Raw genomic sequence first — 25010 nt, 5'->3', positions numbered from 1 at the left:
CCGCAATCTCATAAAACACACCCCTGGCTGGTCGCTCGCTTGCAAAACAGGGCAGCCTAATTCGCAGCACTTACAGCAGCGCCTCTATTTGGGCAGTTAGCGCGGAATGGCTCGGCACATAAAAAAGGCCTCAGTTTGTCAGGCTGATATCTGGGCGCCAGATGGGCAATGGGAAGAAATGGAAGAGCCCTACAGCGAGCGATGGAGCAAACGTGGAGGTAGAGAGAGCCAGAGTGAGATGTAATTTACGCTCACAGAAAATGTCCCCGATGAGGCTTTTCCCTGCTTTACGGGAGCCAAATTAGTTACGGGAAGCCATCTATACTTTATACCTTGCCTAACCTTTGGATCACTTCCCAGCGCTGTCTCTTTCTCTCTCTCTCCATCGCAATGGCTCCTCATTCTGTCTGTCGCCGTGTCTTTCTTAACCCCGTCGTCTCATTCTCCCTCCACTCTTTTCTTCATTCTCTCATTTTCTCTTTCATTGTACCTCTCACAACCCGTCTTCCTCCTCACTCTGATTAGGCTCCGTCGTGCTTCCCGATGAGTGCAAGTCCACGTCTCGCGGGAGAGCATACGGGGGCGTCTCTGTTTAAATACTTAATGGAACTTACCAGCAGAGCTGATCTGATAGAATTGGGGGGAGAGTTGAAAGTGAGGTTTCCAAAAGCAGCGACCTCAGCTACCCAATTAAGGCCACTCCGTGACCGAGGAGACTAACAAGTGAAAAAAAAGAAGGTGTGTGGAAGAACAAAAGTATCTGACTGGCGTAGCAGTGAACAGTGAAAGCAGCTCTTTTGTCTTCAGTATTTCAGTCTGATCTCAGCGAAGTGTTCAGAAAATCCTTAGTGACTCTACTACTCTGACAGAGACCGTTCCCGAGGGAAGTGTGGGAGTCTTGATTGTCGAATCAATGTAATTACAGGCGCTGGAAGTTGTAATGATTAGAAATGTGAAAATGTGTTCAAGCAGAAACTTTCACAATTAAAAATGTCACACCATATATTTGCAAATATACTATATATACACGTTTGTGTTGCAAGACTTTCACATGTATTTTCTGTGGTTAAAAACAGATTTTAGCAGTTCTTAGACAGTTTATCTTCATAAAACTAGTGATGTGAAAGTATTGCCCTCTCTTCATCATGTGGAGGTTTAACTGCAGCTCTGGATCTGGCAGCCATTCATTTTTTTGTCACTTCCACAAGTAATTTATTTAACCACGCTATTACTGTTGAGGACGTCTGCCTACCTGCTACAACACACTACTATCACTTGAATTTTTTGCCATTTTATATAATGGAAAAAATGATGAATATGCTGCCATGTTGAGGCTGTGTGAGACTGGCACTTGCACTGTCCTTGAAGCGGAGGAGTTCTTTATCACGAGCTCAAAGCCATGAGACAAATACAAACGCTGTAATATTTGGAGCTGAAATGTTGGCAGTCTGACGCTGTTGTCAGTTCAACTCAATTAAATCAAATTAAATTGGATTCCTGACTCACAGATTTATCATTATTACATATGGCCTGAGTAACAGTAGCAGATTGAGATTCAATTAATAAGAGTATTTTATAAGCTACTTTGGAACATTCAGCTGGAGCAGCTTGAGTTAAGTCAACTCAGCAAACAGACACTCTGAAAGTCTAAATCACGCTGGGAAAATTAGCACCTGTCAAACAAATACAGCAGCAGAACAATCCTTCTCAGAATAGTAACTAATAAAAACTATTTTTGGAGCAGCAAGTCAGTGAGATTCCTTCTATAAACCCCTTGGGGTTGTTTAATCTCACCTGCACAATGCTTTCTCTGTTGTTGTTGTTGTATTTCGCTGCTTTGTTTTATTGTGCGAACAAATAAATCTCAAATCAGAGAGACTGAGTAGTGGGCTGACCATTCAGTGAACCGAGAGGATCAGATCTTGGGATGTAGATATAAAAGACATTCCTCAGATAATCTTTCAAGGGGATTTGGGGGCACCGATTGACCGGTTTCAGCTTATTACTAAGTTGGATCACTTCAACTGTGTTTTTGGATATAATTTATCTATAACTGCTGTGTAAAAGAGCAGCATGACTCGCATACAATACAGTATGTGACCTGCAAGTGTGTGCTGTTCCTTTGTTAATGAGTGACCTCAGTTTATTGACAATAGGTTTCTGATTTGTTAGTTAATTGCAGAGGTGGGACCAGGTCATTGTTTTGCATGTCACAAGTAAGTCTCAAGTCTTTGCACTCAAGTCCCAAGGCAAGTCATAGGTCAAGACTGACAAGTCCTAAGTCAAGTCCCAAATCAAGACTGACAAGTCCCAAGTCCTAAACTTTGATTTGTGAGTCCTAATCAAGTCATAATGTTCTCTTTACCAAATGTAATGCTATTTTAACAACAGAGTAACTGGCACCAACTAGCGCTCAGTAACATAACATTAGTTCTTCATGGTTCTCTCCTGCAACTAGATTGGATGCTGTCGGATTGGTTCAAACCAAATTAAATTGGATCAGTGGAATTAACCAAAAACAAAACAAAGAGTCTACAGTTCAACAAAAAAAACAAAAGCACCACTTTTCGGGGATTCGGCAATAAACAACAAAAGATAGAAATTCAGTTTGTTCAGTTTGTTTTTTTCCCTCATGAATGAATCCTCTTCCCAAACAAATAGAGGATCTCTGTTCAGTTATTCCTCCCACTAGTAAATCATCTTCCAAAGCAAATCAATATAGGATCTCTCTAAAAGTAAATAAACCCAACATCTCAGAAGTCACCTCCGGTACCGGGCAGTTAATCATCTTCGAGCACACATTTTTTAAATAACATGCTTTTTAATCTTTAGGCTTGGGGTAAAGTATTTTCAAGTCAAAAGGCTCAAGTCCAAGTGAAGTCACGAGTCACTGGTGTTAAAGTCCAAGTCAACATGCAAGTCTTTTTTTTTTATTTTGTCAAGTTGAGTCTAAAGTCATCAAATTTGTGACAAATGTTTGACTTGAGTCTGAGTCATGTGACTCAAGTCCACACCTCTAGTTAATTGGTTAGTGTTTTAATATGAAATCAAGCCCACTAAATCCAACAATTTCTTTGTTATAATGTACCTGTTAATTGACCATGCATTTATTTTTTATTTTTTTGCATGTTTGTTTGTACATGACTTGGGGATATACTGATAAACTAGCAGTTGCTACAGGTTTGGCGTACGGTATAAATCATTTTAAACCCTAACCAAAGCATTTACTGGGTTGTATGACGTGGTCTCTTACGCACGAACGACCGAAACTATTTGAATATATTCAAATTCACCCTTTTGCCCTTAACTCTAAACTGTTACAAACCACAGTTTTACATCATAGTCTTAAACCCGAGCTAACGTCTTAAGAAATTTATAGATTACGTAGGTGGGGCCACGAAACATAACGCAAAAATCTGGCTCCAATTAAGCCGTCTTGCACGACTTTCAAAGGCAACGTTTGATATCCTTGATCATTGTTCTTTTGCTCAGAGGTTTCCTAGCAGCACTAGCAGAAAATCTGGCTAAGGTGCAGCTTTTGCCCTTAATTAGTTCAGAAAAAACAAGTAGTGTTTGCCTACCCCGAGGCCCTCAATGAGATTCATTATAATATTGGTTACAATGATAACTTGCCATAAAGTCGCCTTTAAAAAAACATGCGATTGCCATGGCCATGCTCTAATTGGGAGTTCTGATCTCATCACAGGGGTTAAAAGCGATTATGCAAAGAGCTGTGAACTACGCTTTTAAAACAGTTAAAGCAGTCACACTCTTAGGGCAGAGAGGTAAACCATCATCTAAATTAACTCCGGGGTTATCTGACTTTTTAATGTGAAATCGCTTCAAAGGCAGAGCGAGGACATTTGCAATAAGAAAAATGTGAAGTGCAAGTGTTGGTGAGTCATTGCTAATGTGTTTAAAAGGCTGGCTTAAAGTGGAACTGAGGGCAAAATGCATAGACACAGATGGATTAAGTTTGTCTGCAGAGAGGAATGTGCGCGCGGATACACACCTCGCGTGCCGTTGAAGAAGAGGGTCTGCCGGCGGGGATTCTGGATAACCACGATTGATCCATCGTAGTTCTGCAGGCGGCAGGAGATCTGGGCCGTACCTCCCTCCAAGACTGTCACATTCTCCGCCTGCACCGCCTGACAACGGGCTGAGGGAGAGAAAAGATGGACGTTAATATAGTGATACAGGGTGTGGGCGACAGAGAGGGAAGAAAGAGAGGGAGAGAAGAGGAGAGGGGACAAATAGGAGGAACAGATGCGGAGAAAAAGATGTTCAATTTGTGCCTCGCTTGAGATAGAACCTTTCGAAGTAAGGTACTTAAGGCATCCTTCATTTACTCGCCATTCATCATATGGACACAACAAGAGAGGAATGGAGAGACGGGGGAGGAAAAGAGAGGAGGAGACAGAGTGATGGAGATAAAGAGATTGAGAGCGAGAGCAAAGCCACTGAAGGCCTCAACAAGTAAAAGAGGGTCCTCGTGAACAATGTGCTCTTATGATTATAATAGTGGATGATTATAATTACTGCTATTCATCTTTATATACGTGCACGAACACACACATACCAACAGGCCTTTGGCTAGTCTAACAGAATGCACCAACACACACATTTGAATACATAATGCCTTATTAAGTCCCTAAGTGGTTGTGAATTTAGAGACACGCCGGCACACACATGAATGGACACACATAAACGCAAACCACATAAGGACCAACACACTCACACACAAATAGATCACAGATTCAGCCCATTCTCATTCACAGGGCGTCAAATACCGACACACAAGGCACCATTTAGCATCGGTATGAGACGCACCGGGCTTTCCACTGACTACGATGTAAACCCATCTGCGTCAATATCAGGGAAAGTGCTGTGGTGATGTAGTTTAAAGACGAAAGAGACACACAGGGTGGGCGAGAGGGAGGTGGATGGGTTCAACAAACACAAGACTTTCATCCAGGAGACGCTGTTCGTGTCCTGTGTGTTAAGTTTCTCTTCCACGTTACAATCAGCGGTTCGTTGTTCTCCTGTGTTCACAACCTTCAGTGTCATTTTCACTGTACAAACATAGTAGTTTTAAGCCCAACCATGTTGTTTTTTCCTAAACCTAAGCAAATGTTTTTGTTTAATTCGCTATTCAACATTAAAGCAGCAGTAGGTAGAATTGGAGCTAATATGATTAAAAAAAGTTATTTTTATAGAATGGTCATTATATCCTGACAGTAGTGCATGAGACAGGTAATCTGAAAAACATCATGTGCCTCTGTGTCCTCCAGTGCTCCTAATGGCATCTGCAAGATTTCAGAGACCGGAGGGAAACAACCAGCCGAGCTGGAAACTGCCGTCTCTTAGCAGCTGTCAATCGCTCATGAACTCTGATCAAACAGTCAAACTAGGCAACGTTGATCAAATATGAATCAATATTCTGTTACTGTAATACCTATTTCTTGCCTCAAATGTTTTCAGAAACATATTGTGGTGTACTTTAGCTGTAAAATTAGAAAGAAATAGGAATTACAGTAACAGAATATTGATTCATATTTGATCAGCGCTGCCTAGTTTGACCGTTTGATCGGAGTTCGCGAGTGATTGACAGCTGCCTCCGTTGAATGAACAGCCAATAGGAACGCTCTCTCTCTCTCTCTGAAATGACCTGTGATTGGCCAAAGTCTTCCGTCAATGGCTAGATTTTTTAAAGCCTGAAAACAGAGCCATGAGGAGGAGCAGAAGTCTAGTTTTCTCTCAGAACACTTGAATTACAATATGCTGAAAGGTTATTATGGTATCTTTTCCCAATGATGCCAAAAACATTCTGCCTACTGCCGCTTTAAGCACTGCGACTGAAAAGTGACGCCGAGGGGTCTGACAAAGCGTCAATATGTGACGCGTTGGGATGAGAATGTGTTGATATAGGTTGGACTGTGGCCCTGCCACCACCTGTGTGCATATTAACAGTTTAAACTGCAGCCTCATCGCATAAATCCGTGGTCGCCTCGGTATTAAAAAGCTGGCCAAAGTGCAGAGCGGTGAGAAAACGTCGGCAGCCTCGAAGGCACTTCACACACTCTCAACGCCATTTCTCATCCAGGTGCAAGCTAAACCAATTGATTACACTCCATTATCCCCATGTAATGGTTCTTATGACAGGTATTTGGAAAGTGCTAGGGAGGGGATCACTCACCAGTTTTGGGAATGAATATGCACATACACACAGACACCTGCGTGAACATTCATGCGTTCAGCAAGCACACACACACACACACAAATATGACACACATAAATATGCATGTGGGGTTGACACAGACACTCAGAAACTTTCCGACGTTATCTTTCAAACAAACTTGTTTGGCCCCTAAACTCAATATTTCTAGACAAGGGGGCTGAACAGCAGGGAGCCTCTTTGATGTTGCTGACAGCCCCAGAGTCAGTAATGAGGAGGTTGATTACACTCTGATTGGCGCGCCCTCCCTGTTTGTGGGTCAGGCTGTTGACACGGCTCGGCTGAGTCACACCTCCCGCCGAGCACAATGGACATCGGGCTACGCCGGTCGAATCCAAATGATTCATGTGCAATTAGCCATAAGGCTCCAGCCAGCAGTGGGATGTGATTGCCTTGAAGAGAGCACCAGCTTGCTGGGCTCCCCATACTAGTATTTACCAATTTGCATCCCCATTTGCATTCCCTCTCTCTCTGGCAAAGTGTTGGCCGCGGGGAGGATTTAGAGAAGGAACGACATCAATATCGAAAGCATGATGATGAAGCAGGCAATAAGAAGTGCCGATAAAGACGACGGGACTATATATATTTCACTGGCGGGCGTAGCGGTGTGTCTGGGCCCTGTAAAACACCTTCAGAAGGCAGGAAATGAGACAAACAGATGGTGGCTGCCATAGCAGGAGTTGCTGACTTGACTGCTTTGGGCCAAAATGAATGTCTATATCTGCAACCTAAGTTTCAGTGTGTGTGTGAGTGCACATGCACAATAGGTGTTGCATATGCAGGGGCTGGCATATTGCAATTAAGCTGCTTTGACATCATCTGATCCCGCCAACTTCATCCAAATTTAATTCTCCCCTCGATTTTAATCTCTTTTAATGAAATACTCAAAGCCTACATATTCATCACATCAGGGGAAACGGAGAGACACAGTGGATATTGAACTGCAGAAAGAAACCAAGAGGGGATAAAGACAAAGGGGACTCTAATACTCTATGGAACAGAGAAAAAAAAATCTTGACAATTACCACTAATTGTAGTCATTATTGCTCCCATTCTCTGCATCAATATTGTGATTCATATCGGGGGCCATCATGGCCTGCCACCGCCATCCCAATTATTTTTCTAATGGCTGTTATTACTCATCACCGTGGCAACCGGGCTCTGCCGCCATTGTTTTAAGCAGTGTTAATTGTAATAGTCTTGCTGCGCATCCCGACCAAGTCGGTGCGGCGTCTGCGTGCGATTAGTGACCCATCAGAGCCAACAGAGAAAGACGGCTACGAGTGGGAGAGCGACTCCAGACAAAGGAAGCGGTCAGAAAAAGTTTGCTTCTGGGAGGAGGCCAGAAAAAAACGAATTAGCTGTCCATTTGTACACCCACTTCTCCTGACAGCTGTCACCCCTTCAAAGGAAATTAGCTGCAGTGGCGTAGCAAAGAAAAGCGACAAAGAGAGAAGTAAAAATAAGAAATCTTTAACCGCTGTTGTGAGCGGGATGGCTGGCATCCGTCGCCCGCTGAGAGATGCCACCCAGAAACACCTGCTGGCTGCTGGGGGATGATCAATCTGGGCTAAGAGAACAGAGGGATGGAGAGACGGTGGTATGAGAGGGGGGGGGAGTGAGGGCTCAACCGGGAAATGATAGCAGGGAGTTAGGAAGCGATGGTTTTGGGTATAATAATGCAGCTGGTGGGGGCTGGACGAAATATACGAGAGATGACGCATATTCTTCCCTCTCCCGCTCATAACGCAGCTGGGTACGGCACTTTAGTTTGACTGTAGGTTTTATAGGCTGCCATTCACATCAAGGCCATGAGCCTGTGCTTCTGATCACCAGCATAAGTATAGCACAGAGAGGGAATGAGAAGGAAGGGGGAGGGAATCAACCTCTGTGACAGAGGTATTAATCTGGCCCCCATTAAAATCCGTGCCCATAATAAAATACTCCACAAGCGTTGAATCATATTAAGAGAGAATGCTGAGAGCAATCGATACCGCGGTAGTGCACCGACTGCTATGATCAACGGGTAAATAAAACAGGAAGGGGGGGGGAACAACAACAATCACTTCTCTCTCCAACCAAGCGGGGGCAGTATTTCATAGCGGTGAATTGGTGCTCCTCATCATTTGAAATGCCTATATACCCCCCTTTGCTGTCACTGGAAAAAGAAGGAGCCCTTATTTACTGCAGCAATAGAGATCCGAGAAGGGCCATCATTTCAAAATACATAAACAAATAAATAAATAATAGGCGTGCAAATTCATAAGACAAGGCTGTTCAGGGGCCCTTGCTAATGGTCCCGCAATGGGGTTGAGTTATAAGCCAAGGGAGGCAGGGGATAGAGGGACACAGGGAGGGGATGAAGGGAGGTGTGGGGAGTTAAAAGAGGGGGATTTGGGAGGCAGCCAGGTGGACTGCTGGCTCACCCTCGGTCACGGTAAATTCTAGAAACTGCCTCACTGGTGCAGGGTTAGCGGGCTGAATTACCGCCTCTCTCTCTCCCTCGGCTTTCACTCTGCCCTTATTTCCCTCTCCCTCCACGTCTCGGAGACGGAGTGGAGAACAAAAAAAAAGACAAGCCACATAAGAGATGAGCTGTCTCCATTTGCCCCAAACAAGCCCCCATGTATCCTTGAAGCAGTGCAGTCCCTGTCTCCCTATTCATTATCTCTCATTATCTTTCAATTGGAAGTGGGCCAAGCGCTTGTGTTTTCTTTGCATGCCGGCCACGGATGTACAAGGGAATCGATGCAGGCGAACACAATGCACGACCCCGTATGCTATTACTGCTTTAATTAAAACAATAGCAGCGGCTCATAGTTTCCAGTCTTGTGGGGTCGTCCGTTGGCAACTTCTCCATCTCTACCCATCTGGATGTACATTTTTCCTGTCATCCCCCCGAGTCTGCGAGGCGAGCCGGTTTACCACAGTATGTATGCAAATTAAGTTTGCAATGTTTACTTGTGTGTGTGTTTGTGTATGTGTGTATGCGCACTTGCTCCAGGTTAATCACAGAGTTTTGCGGTGTACTGACTCTATAAAATAGCTGACTTTGAGGTTCTTTCTCCCCCATACCTCCCACAACTCTCCCCCTTTCCCTTCCCAGTCTAAAATTATCACTCCATCTCTCTGAGGAAGCCGGAGCTCTGCCAATCAAATCCAGAGCAATGAAAAAAAAAACTGTTCCCTCTATAAATAATACATAATCCTTTACAAATCTCGCTCTCGTCTCTCTCATTACCTTCGTTCTGTCGCTTTCTCCTGTCCTCCTTTTCTTCCCCTTTTTAGAGCGAACCCCCCATCCCCGCTTCCACTTAGTCCACAACTCATAATTCTCTCCTCCCGCTGCCTTCGTGTCTAATCTCATTCTCACATCTTCCTCTTTCTCCCTTTTTTTAAACCCCACAGTCTCTCCATCCCTCTCCTCCCCACCTTCTGCCTGATCTAATCCTTGATTCCTCTTCCCTTCATCAGTCCCCTTTTCCTTTCTTCTTCCTCCCTCTCTTCTCCCTTATCTTTTATTGCATGGCTCATCCTGCATCTTCCTCCATCAGCGCTGTCCTCTCTTTCTCTCCTCCTAGGCCGCGGGAGAATTGTTGCAACTCTTTCTTTCCCTCTGCTGTCTTTTCACTCCATCCTTTTCTTTCCTCATGTTGTTTTTTCCCCTCCTCGCAATAGTGTCTTTCCGAGCTGCAATAGGCTTTCATTCCCCTTGCAATCTCTCCCCCTCTCTTCTTTTTCTTTTTCTGACTCAGTGGGAATCTTTTCCTGCCTCTCTGCTGGTTCTATCTCCACACACTCCTTCGCTAAATGTGATTTGTTCTGCAGCTCAAGTCTGCAGCATAATCGCGCTGTTTTTATAGTGTGCCGGGAGAGCGGAAGAGAGGGAGCATGGGGAAGACAGAAAAAAAAGTGAGGAGAGAGGAGTGAATGGGACAAAACAAATGATTGGAGCGGGAGACTGAATATCTCCGTTTTTTCCACACTCTTTCAACTTCTTCTCTACTTTTGCTTCTTTTAATTGCCAGTTGCAGAGCTCAGCCCTCTCTCTTTCTCTCTCTCTGCCTGTGTTTCTTAATCTCTCTCTCTCTTTCTCTCTCTCCTTGGCAGGAACTTCAGACCCTCTCTCCTCCATCACCCACTGGTGTCCTGTGAGCACTGCACTGCTAATCAGCAAAATCAACATAACGTTGTGTCTGTTCACTCTTGACCTCTCATTAGAAACATTTACTTTCACTTATTTATATATTTCACATCCTGTTTTTAACAGTCTGACTTTGCTCCCCAGTCACACCGCCTCCATCCTCGGCATTTCAAATCTGTTGTCTTCTTCCTCTCATCACCTTTTACCTCCTCCCCCTCCCCCTCTCCAGCATCTCTCGTTTTGACCTTCGCATCTTTATGTCTCTCCGGCCCTTTGGCATGGGCCTATTTCAATCACCTCATCCCTCTCTTACCCCATCCCCTCTTCTTCCCTCTCCCGCTGCATTGCATCTCCCTGAGCGCTCTCCTCGCTCTCCTCTTGTCCACCCATCCCATTACTTATTCTGCTCTCCTATTCACCTCTTCTTACCCTTCACAAACCACCATCATCCTCTCTCTTTCCTGTCTGCCGTTCTCTGACAGCCAAAGCTGGTTAGTGCTATCTACTGCGCTGTGTTTTATGGCCCGGGTCTGTCACAGCCCACAACAACCCCCGCCACAATGGCCGCCACACACACCCCAACGGCGGCTTAAAGGAAATTTACAGGGCTATTACGCGGCGGCCGCCACACTGGAGATTCACCACAGCCAAAATGAACTGGTCCTCAAAATCCAACACATGGCTGCCTTCCCTTTGTATCTGTGGCACACTTGTGATGCTGACGAATGTGTCTACGCGGGAGAGAGGAAATGTACGGGCGTGTGCGCGCATTTAAAAAGCAACAGAGTGTGTGTGTGCACATTCAAGGCCCAGCACGAAACTGCCCTACTGGCATGAATTGCATAACCGCGCCGACTGCCAAGACACAAACTCATTCTTTCTCTGCATCCCTCCCTCCCCTATTGTCACCCCAGCCCAGCATCCCCCTCAACATCGCACAAAACACAATGTCCTTCTGTTGATCTAATATGCAAAAAAAACAAAAAACTGAATTGAGATTTTGGCTGGCACAGAGGAGAAGCTACTGTGCACAGCGGCACAACACTTGTTTAGCAATGAGCAGCGGGGAAAAGCATATCTCCCTGCATTAGATGCATGATAATAATAATGACAGGAGATATTAATAGCAAACTCTGCCACTGATCCCATTCCACTGCTCTTTTCTCACCACCTCTGCCTCGCGTTTAATGAATATCATGACTCGTGGTTTCAAATCTCGACCTCATGCTGCTCTTTTTTGAGGTCTATAGTTTCTTGTTTTATCTTCGTACCCCCTCTCTTCTCCATCTCTGTCTTTCTTGCGCACACAACAGACGTTGTTCTCCGTCTCTGTGTTGCTATTTCTCCCTCACATAAAGCTCCTATCTGGTCAGGTCCTTCTTTCCTTGTATCTGTCTCTCTTTCAATATATATTGTCTTTCTATTTGACAACCTCTCCATTTCGTTCGCTATATCTCTCCCACTCTCGGGTCCAACTTTCTTTTATTATGTTCTTCAGAGGAGAGCTGAGAAAAAGGCTTCAGCCACTCTCATATCGCTCTCTCTGTTTTCATTCGTGACTGTCTCTTTGTCCATCCGTCCACTCTCTTTCTCTCATTCCCTGGTACTGTCACCCCCCTGGGCATACTCTCCTGTCTTCCTATTCTCTCTACTTGTAATCTTAATTACCAATTCTAACTTAATTACCAGCATTTTGAACAATTCATCTGAAGCTCTCGTTTCGTGATTCCATCACAGCGTTTCCTCCCTCGGCCATGTTCTGGGCACCGCTGCGCTGGATCTCATTCTGTATCAATTTACACCAATTAGTATCCTATACACAGTTGTGCTCTCTTTTTACATTATGGAGGCATCACAGTACAACTGGGGCTGTCGCGGTGAAGGAATTTCCCCTGCGGTGATAATGATTGGCTCAACAGCGCGATATGTGGTATTATTGCAATTTTTTTTAATTCTTTATTTATCCTGATTTTAGTGCTAAGTGCTAATAAGCTTTATTGTAAGGCTATTATAATGTATATTGTTGCTTTGTAAATGACAAACAGGAGAGTTTTAAAACGAATGAAATACTTTTTTATTGTTAAATGCAGAACATAGAAGGGCAATAAGGCACAGTGTTGTTGTTTTTTCAGTTGAGCTTTGGTTGCATCTGGTTGCTATGATACGGAATATCAATATGTCCACACAAGGTAGAGTACTTGCTCTGGATGAAGGGAAGGTCGAGGCACATAGGGAGAGAGGACGAACCGACGGTCTATGTGTATTCATTTCTCCTCCAGTGTTGTTGTTCAGCACTTGTAGCCTACATGTAAGATGTAGCGGTTGGTCATTGTGTGAAGTTTTACCCAAAGTTGAAAATTTTTCAACTCTCGGCGACCAGAAAAAAAAACACCAAACGTGCAGCGCTCAGTGCAGAATAGACGCTCAGCCCCTCATCACGCTGCTGACATTTGAAGCAGATGGTGCCTTGAAATGAAACTTGTGAGCTCGTGTTTCCAACATGGGAAGTCGTGTACACAATATGCTTGGCGTTCAAGTGGTTAAGTCGTGAGAACACCGCTGCTAAGCAACGGCAATATCAACGTTACTGTTGGCATCTAGAAGCCACAGCGGCTAACAATTTAGCAAGCTAGCAAGTGGGTAACATAAAGTAGTAAATGCAAAGGCACAATGACAGAGGACAAAGATGAGGTCGTTGGGAATATCAACTTTTTCCTTAGACATATTATAAAATTACCAAGAAAAACAATACACGACTAAAATGACAATATATTAACTTATCATGTACCGAAAAATTAATTTCCAAGGCCTCCGCCATTTCTGACAACGTCAACAAACACGTCACAAGTCATGAAGTCGGAGCTTTCAGAAACTTTCCACTTACGAGGTCGTGAATACCACAAGTGGGGGACGTTCATATGGACTCTTCTCGTAAACACAACCACATTTGAAGGCACCAAGAGTGTAAAAATGCGGCACTTCCATTGCAAAGAATTAAAAAAAACATGAACATAGCGGTTGTGACGGTTGCTTGCCATCCCCTTGCAGTTGGCTTTTCAATATTGCGGTTATTGCGACACCTCTAAGGACATTTAGAGAAACATCTGCAGGGAGTTTAAATCAAAAGAACAAAGGAGCTTGTGCTTACAATAAGTTGCCACATATAATATGAAATGAGTGTGTACACGTGAACATTACGTGCTTGTTTTTGTGACTTATAACACCTGAGTTTTCCCTCTAGAATCCATACTGCACGTCTCATTTAAGCTGTGTAATGTATGAATGTGTGTGTGCACATTTGGGTGTTGAGGCGTGCATGACTTACGAGTGATGCAGAGCAGGACCAGGACCAGGCTGCGCAGGGCCAGAGAGAAGGGGGCAGGGAGGAGGCGGCAGAGGACAGAGCTCCGGACAGGCCTCATTGTGTATTGAGAAGCCGCGCGTGTGTGTGTATGTGTGAGCGTGTGTGGATGTGCACGTTTGATCAATGGCTCCTCTGTGACCCTGCCTGCACCGCTACAGACTAACTACTCCACACACACACACAAACACACACTCTCCGATTTGTTCTCAACTGCAATGCTGCAGACACGTGCACACGCTAACTGCCCAGCTTTAGTTCCGTGCAATCAGACAGAAGTTTTTGTTTGAGGACAGCACTTAAAGAAAGGACTCTTATGCTGCATCACAACACATGCAAATATTTGGCTGCAAAGTCACATAGAACTGAATTGTAGCCAGGGGGGCTCGCACGCAATCCGCAGACGTTTGGCCAGAGCTCAGGGCGCTGACAGAGCTAGCGATTTAGACGCTATATCACAATGCACACAGGGATGAGCTTAGAGCAACAGAAAAAGTTCCACTGTGGACTTTAGCACCTTGTGCTGCTCAGAAGACATGCATTGGCTTAAATCCATACAGTGCAGAGGCTTTGCTGCTACAAAGCAGTACAGGCGCTGAGTCCCATCTGAGCAAAACGACAACAAAGGAAACACCGCAAGGCTAGCTATTTTCTACCACGGTGCTCCGAGCCTCCAGAGACAAAAAGCCCAAGACTCTCAAGATCAATAAACCACAAAAATCCAATACCAAAAGTGGCCGAAGCCAGACCTGCAACGCTGTGTTCTTTACCAGCAAGGGTATTCAGGAACGGCAGCTGTGCAATTAACCAAATGAGGGACAACTTAATTAGCTCATCACCGACTGTACGCTGCAGTGTCAAACTGGGAGCTACGCAAGCTCTGAGCACCAGGCGCCCCAACAATCAGCCACACAATTAACCACAACAACAGACTGCTTGTCTCGTGTAGGTCAAACCACACTGCTCCGAGGAACAGGAAACATCAATAATACTATATTTCAGTCGGATACAGGCTGTCTTCCAAAGTCAGTCAAGTGTATCTCCAATGATGTTGACTTGAACGCTAAGTTTTGAAATAGAGCTACCTACATTGCAGTGCCCTCGAGGACGGAGAAAATCTAGGCCAAGAATGTTCTCCAACTCGTTGTGTTTTAATGAGTCAAACAGGGTTTTCTGCACTTCTCACCCGACAAAATCGGCAGGCAGAAGTCAATGTTCCTTTGAGCTATAACCAAACTGGCCAGGCCTCCGGAGAGACGGAGACTCTATCTCACTGCAACTCATCTGGAGATAGCTAAGGTTAAATAAAATCCATTGAGCTCGAGTGCCGCTCTATAAAGACAGAGTGGAAGTGCTTGCCCCGTGTAGAATCACCAACCTGCGAGGGGGGTTGAGCAAACTGCAGTCAGACGCTTTTAGTTTCAGATATTACACTTTTAACTCTGCTATTTTACCCCAGAGACTTTGCACATTACGCTCGCAAGGTGTCTGCCATTATTCGCTTGAATGCTGGAACTCCTTCGATACGCTATCATGAATACGCTGCGGCGTAAACGGACAGTGATCTTTACATGGTAATTTTAGCCTCCTCAGAATAATCACAGGCTATCAGTGTAATCGTGCAGCATCGACCTGCCTAACTCGTCCTTTTCCAACACGCTCCGCTGGGTCCAGATAAACACTCGCTCATACACGCTGATATGAAAGTCGTGCCGTGTTTAAGATCCGGACAGGGTTCCGCTGATTGTCAGGATCTGATGCATCGTCGATCTCTGGGAGTGTGTCGCTCTCGTGTGTTTTTTTTTATGTGTGTTTAATATGTGTGTATGAGACAAAGCGGGATGAGCTGCACCCCACACCTCGCTGAGCACTATCTGATGGAATAAAGTGCAGGTGTCATCCTTAGATTACTACACGCTGCCCGCTCTCTCTCTCTCTCTCTCTGTCTCTCACTCTCTGTGCACACAATGAGCTCTAGCGGCGACGGCCCTGAAACTTGTGGCAAAGCCGAAAGCGGATCATCGCCAATCTTCCCCACGGGCGCCGACTTCCCCGGTCAACTGGCAGACGCTGGGAAAATGACTCTGTGTTGGTGTGCACCAGCAACTCTTGTTCTGAGCAGGTTTGGGGCCTTGCAAAAAAAAAAGTCTATTCACAAATTGATCTCCTTAAATTGTGTTTCCGTTCTGCCCTCCTTCTCTCTCCTCTTCCTTCAGTCCTCCAGTCAATCCGTTTGTTAGTTCCTACAAGTTTGTCCTCCTTTCGCTTCACTTCTTTCCTGTTCATCTACCAAAAACTGCTATAATCCCAATCGTTGATGATCACATCCATCTGTCTGTCCGTTTTCTGTGTTCCACTTGTTTATATAACCCTGGCCACCCTCCCCTTTGCTTAGAATGTGTCAGTGTGGGATCAGTGTCTGCATATTTTGCATAGTATTTTGTGAAGGTTAGAGATGAGTGTGTGCGTGGACGGATGCGGCGACAATGGCGCTCTTTCAGGTCGACAAACAGTGGCGGGCGTGTGTGTCTGAATGTGTCCAGTGTTGACTGAAGCAGAGTGTACATTTGGCTGTCTGTTTGGCCCTTTCACCATCTACTACCCATTAATTTATCCTCGCAGGCACACACAGAGGCATCATAGTGCCTCTTTATGTTAAATGGCCGTTTTTATGGCTGCAGGGATGCGCGCGGCTGTCTGCCGACGAGAACCGGGCACATGTTTATGTGTGGCGTTTTGTAATTCAAAGCGGATGAGGACGTTGCAGAAATGAACATGACTACGCCTGAGTTATGCTGATGTGAACCTGGCTCAATAAAAAGATATCAGCTCAATATTTTTACGCTGATGAAACAGTTGCTAACAGCTACAGTCCAACCTGTCAGTGTACTTTGCATCAACACATTGTACATAATGCAATTCCTTTGTTCGTGCTCATTGCCACGTGTACTAACATTACTGCTATTGGCAATAAAACCGGCAATACAAAGCCAATGGCAGACGCTAACTACAGTAGACGCTGCGTGCATGACTTTCATTGTCCTGTAAACTGTGAAAGGCAACACAGTCTTCCCTTTATAATGACGCCTTCTCTTGTTCTTAATCAACTGATCATAAACTATCGGCTCTAATCTGCCACGCGCTGTATTTACAAACATCTTTATGCATTCAATTTGAAACACGCTGTTCCCTATTATCAAGTCAAATAAAGTCACATTTATTTATCAAGTGCTTTTAACGAAATAGGGTCATCACAAAGTGCTTTATAGAGTGACAAAGGACATAATTACAGACAAAAAAAGAAGAACACATCACAAACATTGCACTACTGGCAAGTGTGTGTGTGTGTGTGTGTTTGTGTGTGTGTCAAAGTCCCTATGTGGGCAACCCCCTGATGGGTGTATTTGTTTTTGTCGCAGTGTGTGCGGAAGGAAGGGAGGTAATGGCAAATTGTGTCCCCTATCCTCCCTTCCTCTCTCTCTCATCCAAATCAAATTTTTAATGGGCTTCATTGGTGCCACCGTGGAATAAGTGTTGCCAAAGCACTTAAGGGGCTTAAGTCAGCAGCGTGCTGAAAATATTAAGCACTCAAACAGCCTTACAAGGATCCCTGCCTGCTTAAGTATGCCAAGGAGGTCGTGCCAGCGTTTAATACCAATGGTATTAAAGCGCCCCGACATGGGAGAGGAACAGAAATATAGATATATACAGTTTGCGCCACAACTGGGAATAGATGGCAGAGATGGAGGCCGGAGACGGAGTGAGGTGAAGAAAAGAGTGCAACTGGAGAGAAAAGGAAAGTGAAAAGAAGTGAGTCTGAGAGACGCAAGGGAGGAGAGGAGAGGAAATTTTTAAAAAACAAAAAAATAACAAGCAGTGTAGAGGAGGAGAGATGCGAGGGAATTGGGCCAAGGTGTGGGAGGTAAGGGTTGATGGGATAGCTGTGAACCAGCAGCAGTGGGCTAATGCAGAGATTCTATCGGGAGGCTTATCCAAGATTAAATTTCTCTTTGTCCTTAAGGCGCTTCTTGGGTAAGCGGAAGTGTCGAATTTATTTCTTATGTCTCCCTTGAGGTTGTGCGGGCGAGTGGGTTGGGAGAATGTGTGCGTGCGCGTTGTGGGGGTTACAAGTATATGTGTCGGCGTAGGCGTGGATCTTGAGGGTTTATTAGCTGGCAAAGTGCGAAGGAGTGCATGTGTTCCTGAAAGGTAAAGCTAAATCAAACGAACATCTCCCCAAGGGTTTTTTTAGCACCAAGTAAGCAATCCAAGTATTAGTGTGGTTAACGTAGGCATACATATAGATATCCAGGAATATAGATTGTGTATATTCTGAGTGCAATTCAAATAGAAGTTTTCTTTTTTTTTTTTAAATAAAGTTTGTTTTATGGAGCTGCCACAAAGTCCCAGACTAGCGGAAAGTTTAATCACTCACAGGAAAGTATTATCTGAACTGTCCTGATTGAGTAATCTCCTCTGGGAGTCTCTCCAGTGTAAACAAAATACTATACAACGAAGATACTGCAAAACCAATGGGCTTGATTCCTTGTACGCTATCTTGAACTTTTACAAGAAGAACATCATAAATAAAAAAAAATTTCTTATGAAAACAACGATTTTGACCCGGGTCTGAGTATATTCACATCATGCTCAGCCCCTCCCCGGCCCTCTGCTCTGGTTCTCCTCTCCTCTTCCTGATTTCTTGTTTGTCTGACTCTGTGTTAATAGCCAGCCTAGAGACATGTGCTAGCTAATCCAACTGGGTTTGCTCTGAACTCTCTAATTAGAAAAGTCACAGCTCCTCGATCTATTGGACACTATCGGTGACTGCATTTTCTGGAGGCACGGCTCAGGCTACTTCTCGCTCACCTCGCGCTCCCGGGCACGGGGATCAATACGGCCCAAATCATTTGGGTACATTTCGAGTGACACCGCCCGTCTTCCTTCACACAATTTAGGATAACAAAGTTTTGATTTTCTTTATTTTTCCACAGTCTGTTGACAGCGGAGCCTGGCAAATAAATACAAGTCGATATGGCTCGCATCATGACAGGCTAACAAGAATACAAAAACAGATATTAGTATTTGAATCACTGGCTGTCTGGAATCACATGTTTTTGGTTATGAATGCATGAGCAGGCAGCGTGTTTTTTTCATATACTCCTACTTTGCCTCACCTTCAGTATACCAGGAGATTAAACTCACTTTCTGGCAGACAAAAGACTTGGCACTGTTTTTACAGGGTGGAAGGAGAGACAATAAAGGCGCTGTGGTAGCCATTGTAGACATCCTATTATTAGCCTCATCACAATATGCATTTACCATGCGTCGACCGTGCATTAAAGGGGCCAATTTTAGCTCATTCTCTTCAGTTCTGGCAAAGAACTGAGCATGCATTTTAGAACAAAACCCTCTCAAGTGACAGACTGCGAGAACTGAAGACGGCGAACGCTATAGATGGCTGGTGCTAGTGTAGTTGAAGAAGCCAGTTGAAGCTCGCTACTTCAGTAAGAATGCTCTTCGTTTAATTCACCCTGCTGAATTTGCTTAATCAGATCGAGCAGTTACTTAACAAACACAGGACTCAGAACCTTTCTTGCATGCTTTCATCCTGAAAACTACTCTTGGGGCCCAGACATGAATGTGAGCCAGAGTTGCAATTTGTCTCCACAAGAAAATTCTGAGGAATCTTTCTCTTTAGTGTCGGTGCGGACAAAAGCTCAGGTCAAAAAACACAAAAAAAGAGACTCCTGCAAATTGCTCACACAAAGAGATGTTTTGAAATTAACCAACTTGGCACAAACACGCTTCTCTTTATCCAAGCATAGGATCAGATTTATATTCTTATATTTGTGTAACACAAAACCAAACAAAATCTTTTCAGAGCACAAAACACTAATTTCCGGTGTCAAAGCCCCGTGCTTTGTATGCCTAACTACCTATTCTAATAAGAAACGATCGAACGAAGAAAGACACACACATCCAGTGTCCGATAGGATGGGTGCTGGATCAAAGAAATATCTAGTAGAATTAAAACAGATAGAACCTCATACCAAATAGCTCCCAGCGTTTTTATTGCTGTAATGTTTCGAGAACCAGGCTCTTCTTCAGACTTCTGATAAGTGCAGCGTCGCCATATTAAAAACCCATACTGTGCCCCCAATAGTTTGTATTCCAGACTCAGACTTAATAGCTATTATAAATATAAATAAATAAGTCTAGCTATCCATTATTAAAAGGTCTTATTGATTTTTATGTAGATTAATATTTTAAAAGAAAATGAATACATCCACAGAGCCTCTACAAAGGTGAAGAATAAAAGTATGGCTTTTCCTGAAAACAATTATTATGATTGTGATGTAATCATTTAAAAAAGTTTGGTGGGTCCAAAATGAATGTTTTGTTTATCTCTGTGGAAGATATCTGATATTTGGGATACCATTTTCTAACAAGGCTTGTGAGTCAAGTAGTATAATGACGCTGGTATCATGTGGTATCTCTGGGTCATCAGTTAGCGTTGAAAAAACGGATAAATGGCTGAGATTGACGGTAAGTGTCTGGCAACAACTTGTTGTGAAGTAAATGCAATGGAACGGGAAAGGCAGAATGCAACAACTAGTGGCTGAATGTTATCAATGTTTTCAATAGCACCTTTAAGAGTTGTTATAGGGGAAAAAGTAACACCAAATAAGAAAATGTTAAATAACAATGCAAAAGGGCAGTATTGCTACAGGAACCATGACAGAGTATTATGTTTTAAATAACTACCTACCCTAACCTCCTCCCTGTGATTTCTGTGTAATATGAGTCAGACTTCCTGGACTGGAAAAAAAAGCTTTCCACTAAATGTAATCCCGGCAGCAATTACTTTTTCTACAAAACATAATTGGCAAAGCAAATTAGTATATGTATTTTGTAGGAGACCGGGTTGCACTGTGAATGACTGAGGAGGCTGGGACACAACAGGAATTATACTGAGTCAAATTGCTGTTTAGGGACAAAAACAAAGACGTTTTAAGAATAGTACCTTTAGTTTGAACCATAGACTGTATACTGTAAGAAGCAAACATAGTCACCGTGACGTCACCCATTGGTTGGTGAACTGCCGTTTTGAAGCCTCAGGTTCAACATTTTTGGCCATCACCATTTTGGTTTTTGGCCGTCGTCATCTTGGTTTTTTGCAACCAGAAGTGACACGAGAGGGTGGAGCTAAGTACGACCGAACGCTTAATAAGACATTTTTAGGCGACCAAAATGTTACAATTAACTTTAATGAACTGAAAACACACTGTGAAAGGGTAAAAGCTCTAAGACAAACATGCGGACAACTCCCAGACCGGACAACACCGTGGTAGCGACCTGTCAATCACAAGGTAGCCACGCCCTACAGCATACCCTGCTTTATGGTCTATTTGACTCTAAATGGGACCATAATTTACTAAATGAACATCATGCTGTATTGAAGAAGACTAGCGATTGAGATCATAAACTCATGTTTACAATGTTTACTGAGGTAATAAATCAAATGAGAAGTAGGCTCATTTTCTCAGACTTCTATACAATCAGACTTCTTTGTGCAACCAGAGGAGTCGCCCCCTGCTGGCTGTTAGAAAGAATACAAGTTTAAAGCAGTTCCGCATTGGCTTCACTTTCCAGACCCTGAGGTTGCCCACTGGTTTGACCAGAAAGAAAACACAGGTACGGTTGCAAAAAGTCAACAGCAGTCGTACAGGTTATGTGTGAAAAGGGCTTCAGAAAAAGCAACAGTTAGCAGTCAAGACAGGTGCAGCAGGATTCAAGGTAGCTGCAGGTCTTCTCATTTGCTCTGATAAAGAGAACTGCAGGACCCGAGGTGTTTGAGTATACCGAAGCTTTTTAATGCAGTCATGACACTTAAATGTGCTCTTGGCCCTTGTTGCTCCCATACATGCATTCATAGAAAGACACACAGTTTAAGTGTGAGAAGGCATTACAGGCATATTATATTATGCACAACCACGCAAGGCCCCTCCCCATTGGGATGCAACAGAGCGCTAAACTCCGTCATCCCTTATTCAGTAAGATAAATGCAAACAGTGTTACCTGCCGGGTTGAGAATGTACCGTCGGAGCTTCCTAACGAGTGTTTCTGTGTGCGCTGCGAGCCACATGCTACACAGCTACCTGCTGGGAGTAACACTCATTATCCGCGTGGCATCATACCTCCCAGTGACTCGCTGCTCGCTGTTTTCTCTGCTTGCAGTGCGTGTGTCAGTCTCTCCTCTTTGTTTTTCCTGAACATTTGCGTGTTGCACGTGTTGCAAAGCTCCTCTGGTCCACGATGTGTGTGTGTGACAGATAGGTGTGACAGATCACTGTCACTGTGCCTATATGTGCATGTACCGGTTCACTATCTCGCTCTTTACTTTCCAGGTATTATGCGTGTGATGTGTTGTTATTGATGTACGTATGAATCTGTCAAGGCCGCAGCTTCTGATGTTTCATTTGTGTGCGCACTGCAGGAGGATGGTTTGTATGTTTTGGCGTAGCCGGAAGCGGGGTCTGGACTAGGTTAGCCGCGTGCTGTCGTGGCATAGTGTGGGTGACTAGAAATCGAGCGGCTATGTGCCACCTCGCCGGGGGGCACCCGGCCGACCGCCTTGCCCCCATTCCGCCAATTCACAAACGCCTAACAAAGGGATAATTTCTCCCTCGCATGATATAATCTTTCCTTTCACCCAGTGCCTCAATGGAACCCTTTATGGCTTTTTATCACATCTCTCTCTCTTTCCCCTCCCTCCCTCCATCCACCCGACCCCTCCCTGCTCTCTCCTCGCTTGCCCTCTCTCCGCCTCTGTTGCTTCCCCCCCCCCCCCCCCCCCCCCCCCCCCCCCCCCCCCCCCCCCCCCCCCCCCCCCCCCCCCCCCCCCCCCCCCCCCCCCCCCCCCCCCCATCCTTTTCTTGCTCTTCTCTTCTCTCACTCTGACCTTACAGAGGGTCTTTGCACTGAAGTCACTCTTGTTACTCTTTCTCCCTTTCTCTTTCTCTCTCTCTCTGGAGGAAAATCACACACTCATCAGTTTGCCGGCTCTGTTCCTGACGAGCGGGCTCGCAAGGAGAATATTAACGAAGCTCCTCAGCCAATTAACACCTAAAGCACATAACAACCTTCTATGCCAGCAGACACACTCGCACGCACGCACGTACGTACAACACTGATGCACTGCTGCGCGCAAACACTTGCGGGGGAAAGCACACACATTGGCTGCCACACACGAGTCGGCCTAAACGCACCTACTCATATAAGCTCACATAAAACAGAAGCACACACGGGCCTCAAAGCGAGGATGCACGCACACACTAGTAGATTGAGTGTGGGTGTATAGAAGGAGGGGAACATTTATAGGAGCAAAGGGGAAGTAATGTAGAGAGAAAGGAGATGCAAACAAAGTGATGAGCAGCAGCGAGGTAGAGAGAGGTGAGGAGAGAGGAAAGATTGTGAGAGGAGCGAGGAGAAAGACAGATTTATGGCGTGTGAAGAAAGGCATAAAGAAAAGGGGAAAATCAGTGATAGAAGGTTAACGTGGCTTGGCTGCTCCTGACATGGTTCATGCTAATTTGAAAGGTTTAATAGTGGGTGAGTGCACAGGCACACACACACATACTGTATATTGGACACTGACATACACATAGTTATCTTCGCCAGGACAACACAATGCATAAAACATGGTGGCAGAAAGGGCATTAGCGGTGAACCTTTGCAGACACACACACACATTTCCGGACACATGTGGGGCAGTATCCTTGTATGCATAAAACATGGCGAGAGACGGCAAGAGCAGGGGGCGTGAGGGAGATAGGGAGAACAAGTGCGAACGGACAAAAAGCGTATGGTAATGACCCGGATAACGAAAGGCTGCTGCGAGGGGTGGAGAGTCAGAGAGAGTGAGAGGGGGGACAAGTGTGAATGTGATAAAGTAATGGCGAGGAGGGAGAGAGGGAGAAACTTTCCTCACGGCCTGCTGCTTTTGGATTGAACAGCGTGCAAATGAAAAATGGAGATGAAATAATTAGACAGGCTGACTAGAAGCGCTCATCTAAATATGTAAATGCACTTAATTTTACTTTGATTTGCTCCACTGCCTCCCTATCACTCTCTCCCACTTCCATCTCCCCCCACTTTCTTTCTGCCTTCCATTCTCTCCCTCTCATTTGCTCCCATTCCACTCTCGCTTCATGCTTTTCATCTCCTTCCTCCCCCCCTCCTCTCCCTCTGTCTCCCCCTCCGTCCTCCTTTCTACTCTGTTTTCTCTCGCTGCATATTAAAGCCGCAGTACGTTAATACACTGTAGGTATGTCAGCTCGATTATTCACTGTTTTATGGACTTGCAGGAATCAGAGGAAGAGAGAGTGTGTTTAATTAGTTCATTCACGCCTGTCTGACTCTGTGATGGGGTGTGCATGTCTGTGCATGGTTCGTTGTACACACAGTGACATGTATCCGTGTGTACGTATTTGTGGTTAAGGATACGTTTGGATAAGTCGATCTTAAAATCATTCCTCCTGTCAGTACTGGCCATGAAGCAATCCAGCTAAAGATAATATGACGCTTCAGCAGTCTGAGTGCGTATCGCTCAAAGTTAATCTTTTTAGTACAATATTTCCTCTTTGTGTTTCCCTGGACACTGTTTCCTTGCCGATTTGTGGCGGAGGGATACATCTTCACATGTAGATCTGTTGCCGGTGTTACACTGAAATCTGTGACCAATGAAATCTGTGACCGCACAGAGCCAGCAGCACATGAGGTCACCATTTCTGACGGCCGTTGTCAGAAAATGTGTCCCCACTGTACCTGTGTAATAAATGAGGTAAATATGTGACAGAAATATATAAAAATATATAAAAATTATTAAGAAACATAAATGTATTTTAATGTTTTTAATTTAAAGATATATTCACAAAACAAACAAAAAGATAGGTACAGTGGGGGCACATTTTGTGACGACATCCTTCAGAAATGGTGACCTTATGTGTTGCTGGCTCTCTGCGGTCACAGAGTTCAGTGTAACACCAGAATGCAAATACAGCAGTAAACCTTATAGCTTGGATGAGGATACCTACTTCATTTGGCAAACCTATCTCCCACAAAATTACGTTCCCATACAACTGAACTTCATTTCAATCGTATATATATACACACCGGTACATACTGTACATGCAATTTGACCTCTGCATGTAACCCATCCTACACATCTAGGAGCAGTGAGCTGCTGTAAAGCGCCCGGGGAGCAA

General features: G+C 44.6%; 1 protein-coding gene across 6 annotated transcripts in view; it reads right to left on the bottom strand.

Moving 5' to 3' along the window:
* cadm4 (cell adhesion molecule 4) overlaps window positions 1-25010 on the bottom strand; it is a 194294-nt gene that overhangs the window by 34786 nt on the left and 134498 nt on the right. Inside the window, exons 1-2 of one of the 6 annotated variants that reach the window (XM_037786041.1) lie at window positions 13705-16073; window positions 4013-4159 (exon numbers count right to left, since the gene is read on the bottom strand). In XM_037786041.1, coding sequence (XP_037641969.1) covers window positions 4013-4159; window positions 13705-13801 — 244 coding nt within the window. In that variant the 5' untranslated portion in view covers window positions 13802-16073. Of the gene's footprint in view, window positions 1-4012; window positions 4160-13704; window positions 16074-25010 lie in introns of those variants that run through there. The other 5 variants (XM_037786043.1, XM_037786042.1, XM_037786039.1 and 2 more) reach the window with 5 other exon arrangements.

The sequence above is a fragment of the Sebastes umbrosus genome, chromosome 11, assembly GCF_015220745.1.
Source record: "Sebastes umbrosus isolate fSebUmb1 chromosome 11, fSebUmb1.pri, whole genome shotgun sequence".
NCBI lineage: Eukaryota > Metazoa > Chordata > Actinopteri > Perciformes > Sebastidae > Sebastes > Sebastes umbrosus.
The sequence above is the reverse complement of the archived record's forward strand: the minus strand, read 5'-3'. Positions and strand labels throughout refer to the sequence as shown.